Genomic DNA, 19,014 nt, shown 5'->3' on the forward strand with positions numbered 1-19,014 from the left:
TTTGGTTTTAGAGAAAATAATTTTTTAAATATCTTTTTAAATGATTTTGTAAAGACCAAAGGTAGGATTCATCTTCTCAACTTTGGACATTGACAGCATAAGCATCCATAGCTGAGCTAGTCACTCTGTGCCTTATCAACAGAAGGGAGGGGGAAAAACAGTGATTAATCTAATCTGGTTTTATGTCTACTTTAGGATGATCTGCATTGTACCTTGGTCTCCCTTGACTATACTGGCAATTTCCACTGACTGTACAAATTAACTGGGATACCTGTCTCAGATTTAGATATCTGTGTTTTCACAGATAATTCACATTCAACATGTTCAGTAAAGGCTTGGTGCTCATTTGTGAGCTTTGTGTACGTGTATGAAATGTAAATAACTATAGTTAATGTTAGAAAACTCAATTTCACATTCTCTTGAATGCAGCAGTAGTGGAACAATCAGGGTAGCTTTTGAGGATACGGTGTTTAAAGCTACCTGTTGGCATGTTTTTTCTTCTAGGCTGGCATTGCTAAAGAAGAGTGGTGAAGAAGATTGGAAGAGCAGGCTTGGCAAAAAGCAGGAGTATGCAAAAGTGTCTGTGACGGATCGTAGCGCGCAGATGCAGGAAGTTGAGCAGCTGTTGAAGAAGGTGAGTCTATCCTTGTTTGGAAAAACCATCTTGCTCGAAACATGTCAGCCTTTTGAAGATGCATCCAGCTAGACGGGCATGCCTAATATTAGCTACTAGCTCCTGCTATTCCTCTTGTTGTGAGGCTTGTTTAAGAAACAGTTCTCCCAGCATGAGAGCTCTTTAAAACAGAATGTCTTTGCTGTCTTGGGACGTAAAACATTCGTTACATTGTCTTATGAACTTGTAAGTGCACCTCTAAGGCTTCTGGAATTTAAGCCTCCAGCCCCCATGCCACCCCAATGAAATTGGCTTAAGATTTTAATTTCAGGTGTTTAGTATGAGTGAGCTTGTAAAAATATTAGATTCCTAAGTCTGTGTTGTCACTGTGCATATACTTTTTTGAGTACCACTTGTTTGGATCTTAGAAACACTGAGGAAATGCAGGTACCGGAGTATTCATGAGCCATCCATTTGGCTTTATTTTCTTGCATAATCTTTGGTCTTTGTGGATAGCCAAAACCATCTGACAAGGATTTTATCTGTCTTGTCAATGTTAGTGAATAGAGTGGGAGATGGGTAGAAAGGTGTAGAGGAAAGGGAAGTTCACATTGTTAGCACTCTGTCTATACACAAGACATGTAAGTTTAGTTGCTCAGCAGTGTGGATCTGTAAAGCAGAACAATTACTGATGAAGAGTTTCTATCCATGCCTTGCTTCCTTTGCTTCAGGCTGAAATTAGTCTGCTCCCGTGGCCTGACTGCTGTTAGCAGCTGTGGTGTTAGGTGGGAATCCAGGAGTGCACTTCAGGACGTAGTTTCATCTAAAGGTCTGTGCATCCTGCAGTGGAACCAAAGCACAGAAAGTGAGGGCGACTGGGAGATTTGCTTCAAAATGGACTGCTGGTTCAAACCACAGGACTAATGTAGACTTGCTTCCCTTCTGACTCCAGTATTTTGAAAATTACAGTGTCAGATAAAATAGGCTATTTAAAAAGCCTTTAATTTTTGAAGGAGTATTTTCACAGAGGACAAGTGAAGGTAAAATTTGTTATAAATTTTACTAGTGGGGACAGTCATCTTTGGATCCAGTTCTTTGGTTGTGAACATGCTGCTTCTCCTAAATAGTATAGGCAAGGAACAACAAAAAGTCTCCTGTTCCATGAGTATATTACAAGTAAGGAGTTCCTACACTGCCAGTGATTAGTGATGATAAGTCTGTGCATAAGCATGTGACACATCAGTGGTTCTGTGTTGATGGAACAGAAAAACAAGCTGATTTTTTTTTTTTTTTTTCAGTTCATGGGTTTTATTTTGGTTTTGACCTCTGGACTTACTCAAAAATCCTGTTGCTAGTTTGAAAGATGTCCTAAAGCCAACATAGTTTCAGGGAGGAAAACAAAATTGGAGTCACATTTTTAACAGGCTAGTCTCCAAAATGACAACTGTTGAGATCAGATAACAAATGTACTCCAGCTAAAGACAATGGGGTTGAGAAAAAGCTTTAAGCAGTTGCCAAGATTTAGGCAGAGACAAAACCTTTGTTCTTTCTTCTTGCTCTCCAGTACCCATATCCTCCCTTCTGTGTTACCATGTGCAGCAGCTTCACTCAGCAGAGCACAAGTTAGGCTTTTAAAGCGAGCATGAAGTGCTTGAAGGGTACAAGCTTTGAAGTGACAACGCTAGCAGTGGGAGTTTCTGTGACACTGGGTCACCCACTCTTTTGGTTCATGCTAGCTTTTGGCTTTAGAGTCTAAATCAAAGGATTTGCATGTCTGCCAACAGGTGAAGTCTTGGATATCTAAGAAAAAAAAATTGTTAGTAGATACAGAGCTCCCTGAACTGTATTGATATATGTGATGCCGATTTGTTATGTGATACATGATAAATGATGTAAAGCTTCACCAAGTTGACCACACTGCTTACAACATACCATGTCAGCTGCCCTTAAATCTGGAAATACTATTATTGATAATTAATCAATGTGCTGACAATTATGCTTTGAGGACCATGAAGCAGTATGCCACTGAAGGCTCTGCTGAAGAGCTTTCTATTCCTGGATTGCAATAAAAATGCAGGAATTGTATTGATTACCGTGTCTTGAGCTAGTTAAAATACAATTTCCACACATGGCAGTCATGCATCAACAGCAAGCATGTGTAAACTTCTGCCTTGCACTGTTGGTTCAAAATAATGCCTGAAGTTTTTAGTTGCAGTATGTCATTCCTGTTAATGTAGTCAAACTTTATAAAGACACGCACACACAAAAGAAAACCTGCAAAGGTGTCTGTCTAAATTGTCCTGAAGATCTGATTATTGAAGCAGAGCTGTATAAAATAGAACTTTATTAGAGTACATTTTGATTTCTTAGAAACAACAAAAGGTGATTGATAGTAACATAGTTATGTGAAGTAGCTGTTTGATCACTTCTAGTCAAAATGCTTCTGCATAGTTGTCTGCATGACAAGGTATTTCTCCAGATGTGTTATAGTCATTTATATGTAGGCTAAACTGTAGAAAACCCATAAAATTCATGGAAAAGCTGACAGATCATCCTCAAATGGGAAAAAAAAAATCAAAGAAAAGGGACTAAGGAATTAACTCGGGAAGACACAGATGAGGGGGACGCTGAGATTTACTTGGAGGTCCAGTATCTGTTTTGATGATTGCTGCACACAAGAGGAAAATTTGTTGGAAGCTGTGAGACTTTTTGAATTATTTATATGTAAGGTAAAACGTACATGGACAATTCAAAGAATAGTTCTAACATCAGGGGTACAACTGTACACTGAGGAATGTATTACTGGATAAAAATACCTTTTATTTGGGAAAAAATATTTTGGATTAAGTATGTTAGTATTCATCATCTTTGGCTGGATGGAAGGCTTCCAGTTTCTGGGGTTTTGTCATGTGTAGAAAAATTAACTAACTTTAAAATCCTTCCTTAGAACCAAAATAACAAGACTTACTGGAATGAAAATGCTTACTTTATAATCAGACATTTTTAATGGAGTCCCTGATTAATGTGATTACCAGCTGCATTGCAGTCACATTAAAGCACTGAATGACATTTGAAATGCATTTAGTTTTTATATCAAGTTCGGATTGCTGCTCAGCACTGGTGTTAAAGGCTAGAGCTGAACAATCAATTCAAGATTACTCAGAGATGAAGTGTGTAAAAATCTTGAAGGGAGTAAACCCTTAAAAAGTGACCTCTAAGCAAAGTATTAGTCTTATGCTGTGGTAATAGTTTTATCCATTTAATATATGGCATCTACCAAGTGCTCATATACAGTTCTAATCAAAACTGAAACTCTAATCATTAGGATTCATTTTGAGCCTCTCTAACAAGCTGCATTTGCCCATATTCTGTGTGATGTTCCACATTTGCTTTAATCTATAGAAAGGAAGAAGAATTATAGATGATAAACCCTGTCTAATCAGCTTTGAGTAAACCCAGCTCTGAGGCAGGGGTTATTTGTAGGCTCTGTTTAGAACAGTGAACTCACCTTCACTGAGTTCTGTGGGCTTAGCAATTCCCTCCAGATGGCTTTTGAGTATCCCAATTTTAGTAAGCATTCTTCCCTTTCATCCAGAAAATAGATGGCTTGTTATTTAGCTTGTTATTCACATTGTGGTTGACATGGTTCATCAGTTTAATGGTGCATGAAAACAGACATGAAAATTATCAGCATATGAAAAGTCTATCTTTCTGACTGTGCTGTTTTGCTCTGTGTTGAGTTGTAGTGATATTGGTGCTAACCTGTTTAATTCCTGCATGGAGTGGCTTTGGTAAACATGCTGTTATATTACAACATTTTTGATATCTGGCTTTGCAATAAGGAACACATATCCAGAAGATCAAAAGATTCAGATTTACTTAATTTTAAGAAATTGGGAAAGATGAGTTATTACCCGCCCTGCTCCATCTCCATTTCTGATAGTCCAGTTCTTTTCTAATTCCTTTGCTTCTGTCCTTGCCATAGGAACCTGTATATGCTTCTACTTACTCTCCTGTTATATCTGCTCTCCATAAATTTCATCCTTTTCTACCTATTAATCAGGTGAGCAAAAGTCCACACAATTTAAATGCTCAACAATTTCAAGTAAGCACATTTTGACAGTTGTTTTTTACATCAGAAAATGTCCTCTTAATTCAGCAGCTGACTAAATGCTGCTTAAAGAAATGGAGTATTATGCCACTATGCTGTGTACTCTTCAATATGCCTTCTGCTAGTGTTTCTCTTATGGCTGCTTTTCTAAAAACTCTGTATCTGTTAGACTGTATAAATGAGAAAGTAAATGGGATGTTACTCCATTCACTATAATACTGAAAACTTGTAAGCTATTAAGAAGGATATATAAAAGGAGGAAGATGTAATTGCACAGCATTTGTTTTAGAATAAAATACTCTGTACCCTGACTTCTCTGTAAGTAATTTGCATATACAGAGTAAGACATAAAATCATCTAATTTATTGACTATAAAAAAAAAGCTGCTTTTTTTCAAAGGTGACTTTCCTATAGTGCTTTTCCTTAGTCCCTGTCTAAAGGATTTTTGCCTTTGCACATCCTGTTTCTGTTCTCTGACTGTCCTATCTTCCTACTTCTCTCTCTCTTTCTTCCTTTAAGGTCTGTAATTCTAGTTTGAAAGAATCAAGCTCTCTGGTTTCTGATGAACGTCATCCTTGGAGATGGAAGGTGAAATGCTGTATAAACTGCCTATTTAAATACTGGAGGAAGGAGCAAGACAGAAACATACATTAAGATCTAAGATGCACATTCCCAAAGCAACTTGTGACAACAGAGTTAACTTTGTGTTTGCTTAGGAATAGAGTTCTGCTGCTGGTCCAGTAACTGTTACAGAAGCTTCATGTGAAGTGCTTCTCAAAATCATGTCTATACTTCTGCATTCCCACCATAAACAATTTGAAGAACTTACTTATGAAGAATCAATAGATAATGAGAAATGTAAACATAACAAAGTGGTCTTTGAGCAGAAGTAAAATACTGGATTTTGATGTGAGCAGACAGTAACTCTTTCACATGATCAGAGGTAAAAAAAAGCAAAGGCAGGAGTGGGCAAAGAAACAAATGGAAGAAAATCCACAAGAAATGAAGGAGTTCACTGGAAAGTCTCAATAGATCTATGCAAATCAAATTCTGCCTTTTTACACCTCCTTATCACTTGCTTCCCAGCTCAGATCTGTGGTTGTCATACTACAAGGAATGCATTAGGTTCTTCATTCCCACACAAAATACAGTGTCTGTCACATGTGAGGAGCATTCTGACCAGCCTGTGTAATGGCAGTGAATCCAAGGGGCAGACACTCACTGCTAGAACAGAGGGTGATGGTTATGAAACAGGCTGTTGGAACTATGATAAAAATTTTGACTACTGATATTTACCATTTTCACTTTCATAGCTGTTTTCAAGGATGACCTTTTACTCTGATGTTTTTTTAATTAAAAATGAGATTTGGGGCTAGTACCTGAAATGTGTTAGTGTCACCTCTTCTGTGTAAGCTCTGGATTTAATACAGCTTTATTGCTAATTACTTCAAATCACCTATTCATTTTGTTGCAACAAAGGTTGCCAGCTCTGTGTATCTAGAAGGAAAATATCTAGCCTAAGATAATATCTCTCCAGTAATGAGAGGAGGTCCTTCACTGGACTCTGTATCCCGTCTGTCTTAAAAAAACAGCACCCAAAAGCACCCAAAAAGTATTCATCTTTCTGTTGACTGTGGTGAGCTGCATCCTGCTCTCTTAGAAAGCTGCTTACTTCTAATGTAGTGCCAAGCTGCCTACAGATTTGATTTTTTTTCTGGCACAGTTAATTGTTTTTCAGTTTGTACCAAACACGAGTTATGTTCTGTTTTGCTCAGACCACTTTTGGACAGAAAGCTATGCATTTGCATTTGAGTCTTCTTCTTATAACAGCACTCACGTAAAGTTGCAGAGAGAAAAAAGGCAGAAACTTTTCCATACTTACACAGCTGTTGGATTCTTCTTGTGCTTTCTGTGTCTTACAAGCCTAAACTAGACAAGTTACTTGTGGTAACAAGCAAATAGATACTTTCTGGATTCTTCTTTTACATAATTGATAACGTTAGTTAGTTTTACATGGATCCCCCTGTTGAAAAACACATTTTTTATGTTTGTTCTTGATTTGGACACCCCCAAGCAGGGGCAGTCTTGATCTCCAAAATAGAAAACCATGAATTCTCATACTACTTTCATTTAAAAACAAAACAAAACAAATTTCCCTGAACAGCAAACTAGCATGCTAACAGACCACACTCAGTTGTGTTCTTGTGACCTAAAGGAGACACTGCTTGAACTGGAAAATTGTAGGATAGAAAATGGAGCATTGCCTACATGTGAGCCATTCCTTAGCATGAACTGACACTGCAAAAGCAGTGGAATACCAGTGGAGTACTGGAACACCTCAAGAAATCTGTTGCAGTGATCAGTATCGTCCAACCTAGTCAGGCAGTGGGAGAAAAGTAATCCCTGTTTCTGACTGTTCTAGCAGCACCGTCTATAACTCTTTTTAAGACTTAAAACAGATCTTTTAGAAAAAGACATGGTCTTTATTCTGAACTGTCAACATACAGAAAATTCACTTCAATATTAAGTAATTTTTCATGTGTAATTATTTTTGCTGGGTAAAACTTTATTCTTAACCCTCTCATCAGTAAAAAATAAAAGCTTGTCTGATTTAATCTGAGTTTTTTTTTTTTTTTTTCAAAAATTGAAAAAGTATTTTAGCTTTTTCCTGTAATCTTTCAAAATTGTCAGCATCTTGGATAGACGTGTAGAGGCTGGCAATAAAGGAGCTATTGCCGTGCAGATGTTCTGTTCAGAACAATTGTCCCATGGCAATTTTTTCCATCTTTTTCTGTCTTCCTAATTGGCTGGTTTTTGCTTGTTTCCCTTTTCAAATAACGTTTATCTTAAAAGCCTCATTCACTAGGTATTTCTGATAAGCTTTTTTTACCAGTCTATGTGATTGTTTCTTCTTTATGCTGGTGTAATCCTGAGGGTCTTCTCAGCAGAACTACATCTTTTTTCAATATATCTGAAAATATTTTGATCAGAATTGTGATGAGCCAGATCACTTTATGGCTCTTTTTTGTTTAGTAATAATTTTTCAGTTAGTTAACTAGCTTGCAGCCTGTAAGCTCCACTATCTTTTTATATTGCTCAAAAAACCTTAAATGTCTTCTGTGATTAAGTCAAATATATTAAAGAAATCAGAGGCAACAGTGTTAACATATTTAATCACACTTGATCTCATCAAACTTACCATTTTGATTAAACCTGTTTTCCCTAATGCCATGTGGAATGGCATTAATTGCACGCCTGTGCTTTGATTCTGCATTGATTGTCTTACAGCAGTCTTCCCATGAGTCTGGAACAACACACAGCTTGTGTGACCTGTACCTAGATGCTTTAGTTTTACTTCTAAACATTGTTCCCACCTGAGCCTTTACCAGTCCTATATATTTTTCTGTTTTCAATGGCTTTTAAGTTCATTAGTAGTGTTTGGAGCACCTCCTATTCCAGTTATTTCATTTTGTTGGATGCCAGTTCTTCTGATTTTTCTGTTTCACTTCATTTTAGGAATTTAGAATTTGTCTAGAAGAACAGATACCAATGAACACATGGATGTCATTTTCATTATAAATGAGGATATTTCACTGAATGTCACCACCCTTTTGTTCTCATGGAAAAAATTACATTGGAGCTGTTGTCTTCCTAAGCTTTTATTTATTCTTGATACACTAATTCTTATTTCAGCTTATTATTGGGATCTTTAGCTACCCTCATCAAAATGTCACAGTTAGAATTTTGAGTTTTATTCATCTTTTATATCTTCATTTCTTTTTCTTATTGAAAATAAAATTTGCAGTTAAAAGCCTGTTGAAATTTCTTTTGACAGGTGCATTGACTCATGTTATTTTTATAGGTATAGAAAACTATTACTTTTAGTCATCGTATACACTGTTGTTTTTCACCAGGACTGTTATGGCAAATTAAATGGATTAGGAATTCCTATCCAATTTTTCTTTTTTTTTTGTTCACATTAGGAAGAGATCTAATGTGGAATTGCTCTGAGTTTTGTAACATACATGTCCAGTCAGATTTTTTTTTTTTTTTAGGAACTCCAAAGATGTTTTGCCCACTGGAACAGCTTAAAATCTTTTATTCAAAAAAATGCTTGTTTCTGCTTTCTGCTAGAACACAATTCAGAAGTAATTCTAGAGTTGACATTCCCATGCACTAAAAATACTTTTACGCTTGATTTCTATGCAGTATAATCCCTGAACTGTTGCTTCTTTTTAATAAGTGCATTGAAACAACATTTCTTTTGTCTGAGCTAGCTAGAGCAGAGTGTGTAAATTCAGTTTCTTTCCTATTTAATGTACTGTCCTCAATCCTGGGTGTTAGGAGGGCACCAAGATAGTACTCCTGGCTGATTCCAATCACTCAAGCAGTTGGCTGCTACCCTCTATAGGAAAGCAAAAGTGTGACCAGGGAGGAGATGGTGTTCACAGTCATTGGAAAAATATTCAGTAGAGCAAGCTAACATAGGAACTAAGTGAGTGGCCTCTGGAGAGCTAAGGCTGCTAATCCTGCCTGGAGAATTGCGTTATTGTAAGAGAGAATCAGCAATCACTGACTGAGGTTACTCTTCTTCATTGTTATTCCCTGTGCCACCTGCAGATTTGCACACTTGAAAACAACCGCTGAGAGTTGTTTTAGTGATCTCACTTAGTGTAACAAGTCATGCTTCAGAAGATCAAGGTCTGGAAAATTATATGTGGAGTAAATGGTTTGCTTTGCTTAGAGCAATGCTATTTGCCTTGGCTAGTAGTTTCAAGAGAAGGTCAAAAAGCATAGACCAAAACCTTATCTTCACAGTGTAATGGGGCAGCAAGACAATGAAGCTTCTCATGGTTGGTGTCAATAAGCTCTGCCTGTGCCTTTACTTCAGTAGCTTGTTCTCCTTTTCTCTTCCCTCTACAGCTGGCAGTTGAAATGTTCATCCAGTCTTTTGCTATATCCTGGTCAGTTTATCGTTTTTAAACATATCTCTCTCTCTTCCCCCCAAAAGCAGAGAATGGCAGATAACCAGGAGAGTCAAATGACCATTGAAGAAAGGAAACACCTGATTACAGCTCGAGAAGAAGCCTGGAAGTCCAAGGGTAAAGGAGCAGCCAATGACTCCACACAGTTCACTGTAGCTGGCCGAATGGTAAAAAAAGGTCAGTGATGAAATGATCCCAATATAAATAAGCCACTGCTTATCTGTCTAGTCAAAATAAAGTCAGGCTAAAGCTATGCAGAAACAGTATCCGTGTTTATCAAGAGGAGGACTGTTTATCTTCAGCTGAGTATCATGTCATGAGGCTGTTCATTCGAGCTTCTTGTGGCCTTTGGTATTGATCCATTTTTTTCTGCACTGTTGCACTGCCATCCATTTATTACTGGGCTCTGACTGGTGGTAGCCAGTCACTTGAACAGTCATATATTTTGCTTTTCCTTCTAATATACCAAGAGGGTACAGGTGGATTATTCTTCTTTGTTTATTCTTCTGTTGAAAACCCAGGTGCACTGTCCAGAGAAAAGTTGGGAAATCTAGTTGTTGCTGTTGCTGACACTTAGCTTACTCCTAGGGTCACGGGGATTATTTAGCAAGCACATGTTATTTTTATGTATGCTCTTTTGGACATCAACTTGAAGTGTTGTGTTTGGCTGAAGAAATCACTGAACAGATTTCTGCATAGAACCAGGGAGTAGAAATGACAAGGGAGCGATGTTGGTATTTTGGGGATCTCTTGAATTCAGTCACTGTTTCCAGATGCAATCATTCTTCTGAAGTGGACAGGAATGTCTTAAGGCTGTCCATATTAGAAATATAGCTGTTCATGTAGCACATCTGGGAAGATGATAGCTTTGGAATGCAGGCACCTAAAGTGATCTCTTGTGGCTAACGAATAGTAAATTTTATTTTGTTACAAAAACTTGGTTATTAAATACAACAACAATGAACTTCGAGTTCAATGACAACCATCAGAAAAAACAAAAACAAAAACACACCACATTGTGGGGTGTGGGCAGTTTTGCAATGGGGAGTAAGTCTTATTTGCAGTCCAGGCCACATTGTTTTGGCAAATAGATAGATATGTGGTATTAAGAATTATATCTATTAGTAATATATTTTAGTGGCTGTTTGTGGATTTTTGCTGCTACAAACACCAGTGGTCACTGCTTAAAGACTAACCTATTTTGGAGGGTCTCCAAGAAAAAGTGTTCTGTTGTCCACAGACTGCTTTTTGAGATTTATTTTTTTTTCCAAGTAGATTGGTCTTTGGAAAGGAATAGAAAGTGATAGCATTTGCTTGTCTTAGGGGAAAAGAAAAATACTTTGAAACGGTCTCTCCAGGTGCTGTGATCATTCTTTTGGAGAAACAAGGTAATCAGTGACAGTGGCATCAGTAAAAGTAGCCCAAGTGGGGTTTTGTTCAGAGTTGTGCTATTTTTGTTGCCTGAAAGAATAAATTTTCATGAGAAGTTTTTAATTTAAGAGATGCTGAGAAAGCAATGCAGAAGTAAATCCTTATTATATACATGTGCACAGATGCTGTATTTTAACTGGTTCTTATGGCTGAAAATTTTTCAGTCCTAATTGGAAGGTTATTCTTTACTAACATCTGAAGCAATTCTCTGTGTGGTCTTGTGGATTAAGCGCTGGGAGAGCTGCTTAAGAGCTGTGTCCTCTCAAATATGTCTTGATGAAGGTTCTACTACTTGACTTAAAACCTCCTGAAATTGTTTGTGGAAAAGCGATTTGATTATATTGTAAATCTGTCTTACTGTTTGATAATTATGACTTGCTAGGAGTTGCAGTAAAGATAGTAGAAATGTAGGGAGTATATATTCTCACAGCACAATACTGGTTTAGTCTGATCAAAATAAATAAAGGTTTAAACTTACGTGGCTTAGTAATTAGTAAGATTTGGCTAAGTGAAAAACAGATGTTAGAGGAAAGTTTAAGCGTCTGTTTCCCCATTCACCAAAAGTCTAATCAACAAGAGGTGACAGATGCAATTCTTTGCTTCAGTATGCTTTTCTACCTAGTAAAAACCAGGAAACTGTAAAGTGTCATTTCTCTTACTGGAGCAACATAGATTTACATGAAAAGAACAAATATCATCTTATTTTATCCAGCAGCTCCAGAATTAATTTCTTTATGATAGTTGCGGAAAAGGAGGGAGGAGAGTGCAACAAAAGGAGGGATTACTGCCTGATATGGTGGGGACTCAAACTTCCATTTCTGCTTCTATTCCCACATGTTCTTAAAAACACAGCAGGGCCCAAGAACAACTGCTTAATCCAGGGACAGCATTCACAGGTCAGATGCGTCCTGCTATGTAACAGAGACGGGCTAATTAAAAAGCAGGGGATGAGGTAGTGGTGGTGGTGAAGGTACCAGCCAAGACCTTGGTAGTTTCTCTGCTAACCATATCTTTGTGTTCAGAACAGCTTCAAGTTTTCAAATTGTGGCTTGTGGAAGAACTGGAGTCCACAATGTAGACTAAGTGAACTGTGTTGCTGCCTCGAAATCAAGGGAAATGACTGTACAAGAGCAAGCACGTATCTCGTGTTAGCCTGCTTACAGACACTTGGAAACAAAGCTTGGTTCTTGTGAGCGGGACGGTTTCTGAGGCTGCTGTTGATTTAAGGAGCAGGCAGGGCAATACACTTTGCCATCCCTAAGACAACGGTTCTGGAGCCTGGGGAAGTATGGCTGACTGTAGGAAGTGGCATGCTTGTCTGCTTTCCCTAAATAGATTCCCCTTCCATCACTGTTGGAAAGATGGGCTCACCCAGGTCTGCATTTTCTGTGTTCTCTGCTCTTACACAGGCCTGGCTTCTCCGAGCGCCCTGACACCAGTAGCAGCCCCTTTCAGTAACCGGCAGAAGTCTACCACTCCCGTTACAAAACCCTTGGAAGGTAAGGAATAAAAATGACTGTAATAGGTTTGGGCTTTCTTACTTCCTGTCAATTAACAACTTTTACTTTCTGGTTTGCTTAGAAATTGAAGCCAGGCCTGATATGCAATTAGAATCGGATATGAAGCTTGACAAACTGGAGTCGTTCTTGGGAAGGCTGAACAACAAAGGTTGGTAGAGTTACTGAAAATGAAAATGTGTCCACACTCACTGCAACTTCAGCAAATTGCTTCAAGTACCTCTTAATTAAAATATCTGTTAACAGAAAGTGTGTATTGCTTTGTTCAGACTGCGCTTACTGATCACACAGTTTATTTTTGTGGTTCTGTCTCTGCAAAATTTTGACAGAAAAACCATATGCTATTGCATTATAAATGTACAATAGAATAAATGACAAATGCCAAAATAACTTTTCATCTTCCTCTACACAACGTATACATTCTGCTTGAGAGCAGAATTTCTTAAAAGCATGCAGCCAATCTGAACCATATTGCCATATACAGTCAAACAGCTTTAAATGTAGTTTAATCTTATTAAAATCAAGACAGGGCAATGAGCTGCTCCCAAGCCACAATTCATTCACCTTCCTACCTTTTTGAAAGCTGACTCTATGGCAGAAGGGAGAAAAAACAAAACACCCCAAAAAAGTGCTACCCCAACAATGACCAAATAAGCCATGTTTACCTTTTCTGCAGTTAGAAACTAGTATAGTTCTTTTTTTTAATTGAGTGAGGTATTTTTTTCCTACAGTTGCTGGAATGCAAGATACAGTGCTGACAGTTACAGGAAAATCTGTGAAAGAGGTTATGAAGCTGGATGATGATGAAACGTTTTCCAAATTTTATCGCCATGTGGATTTCCCTTCCTCCTCAGTGCCTTTGGACCTTGATGAGGACTTTGATGCCATCTTTGATCCTTATGCACCAAAGTAAGAACTGTTTGGTTAGGGTTATTTTCCGTTGTTATGAATGCAGACATAGGGGTGGTGGTCAAAATGTTCAGCTTTAAGTCACACATATCACACCCCAAATTAAAGTAAATCTCTTTACATTAGATGATTCTGACTAAGAAAATTAACCAAAGATTATAGACACTGCTTGTTTTTCAGGTTAATATCTTCTGTAGCAGAGCACAAACGTGCAGTTAGGCCTACACGCAGAGTCCAGTCCTCGAGAAACCCCCTGAAAATGCTGGCAGCAAGAGAAGATATTCTTCACGAATATACTGAGCAAAGACTAAATGTTGCCTTCATGGAGTCAAAGCGGATGAAAGTAGAAAAAAGTAAGCCAACAGGTTGATTTGTACAAGACACTGTCTTGCTATTTCAATTCAAGACAAAAAAATCTCAACACCAAAACCATAACTGAAGGATTGGAACATATTCTCTGGGAGGGAATAAATTGATGGAGGTATAATGTTGTATGCAGACTATCTAGTAGGAGGCCTGGAGAGAAGGGCATATGTAATTTCCTACAGCCACCTCATGTGCATAGGCTAAATTATTTATTTTTAGCACAGTCATCTAGTGCAGAGAGAGAGTGCCACTGCTTCTGCAGAGTGAGGACAGGAGACACAGGAAAGCAGATCTACCATTATGTTATGCTGGAGGGAAGAGCTGACAAGAAGAGATAAAGTTTTGTTCAGGTACACCAGTTTCAATTTTGGGTCCTAGTTTTCTCTAAGGAATTGGAATTGGCCTTCTGGACTCCAAAAGATTAATTTCCATAAAGCATCAGTGTTCTATGGCAGGGCTTTGTGTTTTACTTCTGACATTGCTTTCTGCTGACAACCAAATGGAGAGCAAGAAATGTTATTGTAAAATTTTTTCAAAGGTTTGTCAAGCTGCTTTTACCACATCAGGTACAAATTTTCCTTACTGCATTTGAATAAATGGAGATTGTCTTTAAACGTTGCCTGTACTGATGAAAACACTAATTATGTGTGTAATATTTTGTTGCTATTTGATGAGAAGCATTTCTTACTTATAAATTCATAAAGTGCTCTGTCTTCTTCGTTGAGAAATAAAGCCTAAATTCTTGACTACTTTTGCCTAAGTTTACAGTAAAACATGACTAAGACTTTAAAATGTAAATGGCTGTTGCATCACACTGACTGAGACAAATTTGAGGGGAATTTCAGTTAACTGAACTTGACCACTACTCTTGTGTCTTTTATTGTTAATCAGTTCTAAGGCATTGAAGATCTCCACAATACTTCACAAAACGTTGGGTAAGACATTTCCTAGCAAAGTTGGTATTTCTGCCAAATAACTTAATTCTGACAGTGACAGTTGACTCTTAGATGGTATCTAGAAACTTAGGTACTACTAAATCCACAAAGCCTTTGGGCTAGCAGTTAATCTGAGTTCAGCCTGGTTTTGCTGTTGCTTTTGAGGAAAAAAACTGGAAATAATGGGGGAATATTTTTTTTTTTAATGCAACAATCAATTGTTTTTAATTTTTTTTTTGTTTCGTGTGTTTTTCTACAACTTTTTTTTATGTCCAAGTGTCTGCAAACTCAAATTTCTCAGAAGTAGCACTTGCTGGCTTAGCAAGCAAAGAGAACTTCAGCAATGTTAGCCTGCGGAGTGTGAATCTAACGGAGCAGAACTCTAACAACAGTGCTGTGCCATACAAGAAGCTAATGCTGCTGCAAATTAAAGGTATGTTGCAATTGCTTTCACTTTCCATACAGAATAGGCTGATTGTAACATATGGGAGTTGCCACCACAGTTGGATGCTTAGCTTGATCTAGATCTCCAGATCAAGTTTTATGTCCAAAAGCTAAAAGAGTGTGTGAGAACTGTATGACAAATGCAAAGCCTTACAAGTAGGTGTGCACTGTGGCCACTGGGGTATGTTCCAGGGAGAAAAGAGAATATTTCATGAATTCTACCTATCTCCTGTAGAAGTTTTTGAACTGTCCCGTTCATCCAGTGCTCAGTATAACCTGGAAATTATATGACAATGTGCTTGCTCTGCTTCCCCTTATAGAGCGTAGTAATGTGTCTGATTCTACAAAATCATAGCTGTTTTTTTGGCAAGGTGAAATCCTTAAAACATTTTACTACCTACAGAAACTGTGCCATAGCTTCACTTAAGCAAATGTAAAGGATTCTGGAACTCGGCTGCTGTCTTCCATTTTCTTAATTAATTTCTTTCCAGAAGGACACACAGTTGTTAAAGCAAGAACAGAAAGTAATAGAAATACTAGTTGATAGGAGGCAACTTTTTTTTTGTTTCCTGTGAGTAAAACCTTTTTCCACTGTAGTATTCTTTTAATTCCTCTTTAACATTCTGTTGCCATATATTTTGCTAAACGTGCTGGGATTGTTTGTGTTTCATTCAAAACAAATTAGATCTTGGCATTTGATAGCAATAGTCAAAGGACTATAATTAGCTTTGTTTTGTTTTTAGGAAGAAGACATGTTCAGACAAGATTAGTTGAACCAAGGGCCTCGTCACTGAACAGTGGAGACTGTTTCCTGTTGTTAACTCCACATTTCTGTTACTTATGGGTAGGAGAGTTTGCAAATGTCATAGAAAAAGCAAAGGTTAGTACTAGCTGGGGTTTTTATTCTTTATTTTTAGAATGGTCACAGTGTATGTCTCTTTGATGTAATGGAGCCTTGGTGCCAGTTGTCTCAAAAAGTGGCGCGTCAGCAACAGGTAGATAAATATGTTTTAGGCTGTGAACTGAATGAAAGCTGACATAGGAGCGTGTAGGCTGGGAAGCTGCAAGAGAAGGGATATCCTCAGGAAACAGATTTGCACTCAAACTAAACAAAAAATAGTCTGAATTGCAGGATGTCCTCTTTATTCCTGTGTTCATTAAGATAGCCTGGTTTTAAGGCAAATGAAAGAATGAATGTATTTCTGTGAATTTTTCTCTAGTGTCTATTTAGTGCAACAAATAACCATTTCTCCTGCTATTTGCTCTGTTATAACATATCTACTTTTGCCTTCTCCCTGAACAAGATATGCACAAATATTCCAAAGACTTAAGCAGTCCTGTTCAGATAACTGTTAATCTCTTAGGCATCAGAACTTGCAACTTTAATTCAGACAAAGAGGGAACTTGGCTGTAGAGCTTCTTATATACAGACTATAGAAGAAGGAATAAATACCCATACCCATGCAGCCAAAGACTTCTGGAAACTCCTTGGTGGACAGACAAATTACCAGTGTAAGCATCCTTACAGTTACAGTATCTGATGTTTTATCACAGTAAAATAGTTGAGTAGGTTCTCTGCAGTAACAATAGTTGGATGTTATTTTTTTTTTTTTTTTTGACAATCTTTTCCTTAAGCTGCTGGAAGTCCTGAAGAAGATGAAATGTATGAAGCTGCAATAATAGAAACAAATTGCATTTATCGCCTCGTAGAGGATAAACTTATTCCTGAGGATGACTACTGGGGAAAGGTGCCAAAATGTACCCTGCTACAGCCAAAAGAGGTATCGTGCCACTTACTGCTCCTGTGGTAAGTGCAGGAACATACATAACAGCTTTCAGTGATTGCAAATGCCCATGGAGAGGATCACTGAAACTAGGTCCTCTGTGTTTCTGAAAAGCTTCCGAACACTTTACTGTCTAGAGTGTGCTTCAGGTCTCAAATTAGATCGTTACCTTTATAGTGAAATGCTATTTTAGGAAGTGTAAATCTTTTGATCAGCAGTGGCTCACTCCAAAGTCATGAAGTGCAAAACAGGTAGAGTTTCAGAAAAACAAAACAAAAGAAAAACCTATTTTCCCACTCAAGCATTTTTATGTCTACCCTTAGCAGACTTTTCTCTTTCAAACAGCTATTTTCACTCATCTAAGTAGAAATGAGAGCAGATTTCCAAAATGGAAAGTATCAGACACAATGCATTTTCTTGAAAGTGTTACAGTTGCTAGCTGTTTGCTGAACCACATACCCATGCTGTATGTTCTGTCAGCCTTCCCAGCTGCAGGACAAAGGAGACATCTAAATGTTGGTGAAAACTGCTGTAACTGGTCAGGAACTAAATCAAGATTTTAGTAGGAAAGACCTCTCTAATCTGCCAGTGACCTAGCTACTACCTAAAGATGCCCCTCATAGCGTTCTCAATGTCTCCAGTGATGCTCAACAATTAGACACATTGCAGTGCAGACCACTGCCTTGGCTTGACTTGCATTGAGTGCTAGTTGTTAGCATTACTGCAGGAGCTCAGATATTTGGAGGAGTTTGTGTTCAATGCACCGTCAGCTTGCACCACTAGAAAACTGGAAGATGAAGGTATTACCTAACATAATGGTAGTGTGTTTTTTGTTTGTTTTGGTTTGGTTTTTAGGTGCTGGTGTTTGACTTTGGCAGTGAAGTATATGTATGGCATGGGAAGGAAGTTACTTTAGCACAAAGAAAAGTGGCATTCCAGCTGGCAAAACACTTGTGGAATGGCACCTTTGACTACTCCAATTGTGACATAAATCCTCTGGACCCAGGGGAATGCAATCCCCTCATACCCAGGTATCAAAACTTGAGTTTGATCTCCTTGCAGAAACTTGGGGTTTTTTGCCTCTATTTCACGGTGTTTAATTTGGTTTTATTTCTTTTGTTCCCCTGTACAGAAAGGGACAAGGACGCCCAGACTGGGCTGTGTTTGGCAGGCTCACAGAACATAACGAGACTATACTGTTCAAAGAAAAGTTTCTTGATTGGACAGAGCTGAAGAAACTCAATGAGAAGAATGCTAGTGAATCGCTTCACCAGAAGGTGCATAAAATAAGCATGCTAGGTATTTCAACTTAGATGACCTAGCTGGAATGGAAACCAGGGAAGCTTGTACTCAAGGATCCAGAGCACTTTCTTTATCTTGTGGGCTTTGCCCTAGGGGTCAGAACATCACCACCTACAGTGAACCCACAGGGTCGCTTTCTATTCGTGCCATGCAGCTCAGTGAATACTGCCAAGGTGGCTTTGACAAAGCAGCAAATGATGACAAAATATCAAACTACTGAAATACCCAGGAGTGAAACTGTTTGAGTAGAACTGTGTGGTAAGAAGAAAAAAACTGCTCAAAGAAATCTCTTCTGTGGTTTTTTTGACAGGAAGAATCCAGATCTGACTCTAAACCATATGATGTCATGCTAATGGTAGCTGTGCCCCAAACAACTGTAGGCACAGTCTTGGATGGAATGAATATTGGCCGGGGCTATGGACTTGTGGCAGGAGAAGATGGAAGGCAGTTTGAAATTATCACTGCATCTGTGGATGTCTGGCACATCCTGGAATTCGATTATAGTAGACTGCCTAAGCAAAGTATAGGGCAGTTCCATGAGGGAGACACATATGTGGTGAAGTGGAAGTACATGGTGAGCACCACAGGTTAGTGATCAATTCCATTTCATCCTGCTG

General features: G+C 38.2%; 1 protein-coding gene across 1 annotated transcript in view; it reads left to right on the top strand.

Annotated features, from left to right (window-relative positions):
• The window catches only part of LOC103769845 (supervillin-like), a gene marked incomplete at its 3' end in the record, with an annotated part of 62,716 nt that overhangs the window by 37,182 nt on the left and 6,520 nt on the right, over positions 1 to 19,014 (top strand). The window contains 15 exon segments of the mRNA XM_008937084.1: positions 505 to 634; positions 4,599 to 4,676; positions 5,244 to 5,312; positions 9,736 to 9,886; positions 12,550 to 12,639; positions 12,722 to 12,808; positions 13,389 to 13,566; positions 13,747 to 13,919; positions 15,145 to 15,300; positions 16,055 to 16,191; positions 16,676 to 16,823; positions 16,947 to 17,092; positions 17,951 to 18,126; positions 18,228 to 18,372; positions 18,708 to 18,984. Coding sequence (XP_008935332.1) covers positions 505 to 634; positions 4,599 to 4,676; positions 5,244 to 5,312; positions 9,736 to 9,886; positions 12,550 to 12,639; positions 12,722 to 12,808; positions 13,389 to 13,566; positions 13,747 to 13,919; positions 15,145 to 15,300; positions 16,055 to 16,191; positions 16,676 to 16,823; positions 16,947 to 17,092; positions 17,951 to 18,126; positions 18,228 to 18,372; positions 18,708 to 18,984 — 2,141 coding nt within the window.

The sequence above is a fragment of the Merops nubicus genome, unplaced genomic scaffold (assembly GCF_000691845.1).
Source record: "Merops nubicus isolate BGI_N331 unplaced genomic scaffold, ASM69184v1 scaffold20583, whole genome shotgun sequence".
NCBI lineage: Eukaryota > Metazoa > Chordata > Aves > Coraciiformes > Meropidae > Merops > Merops nubicus.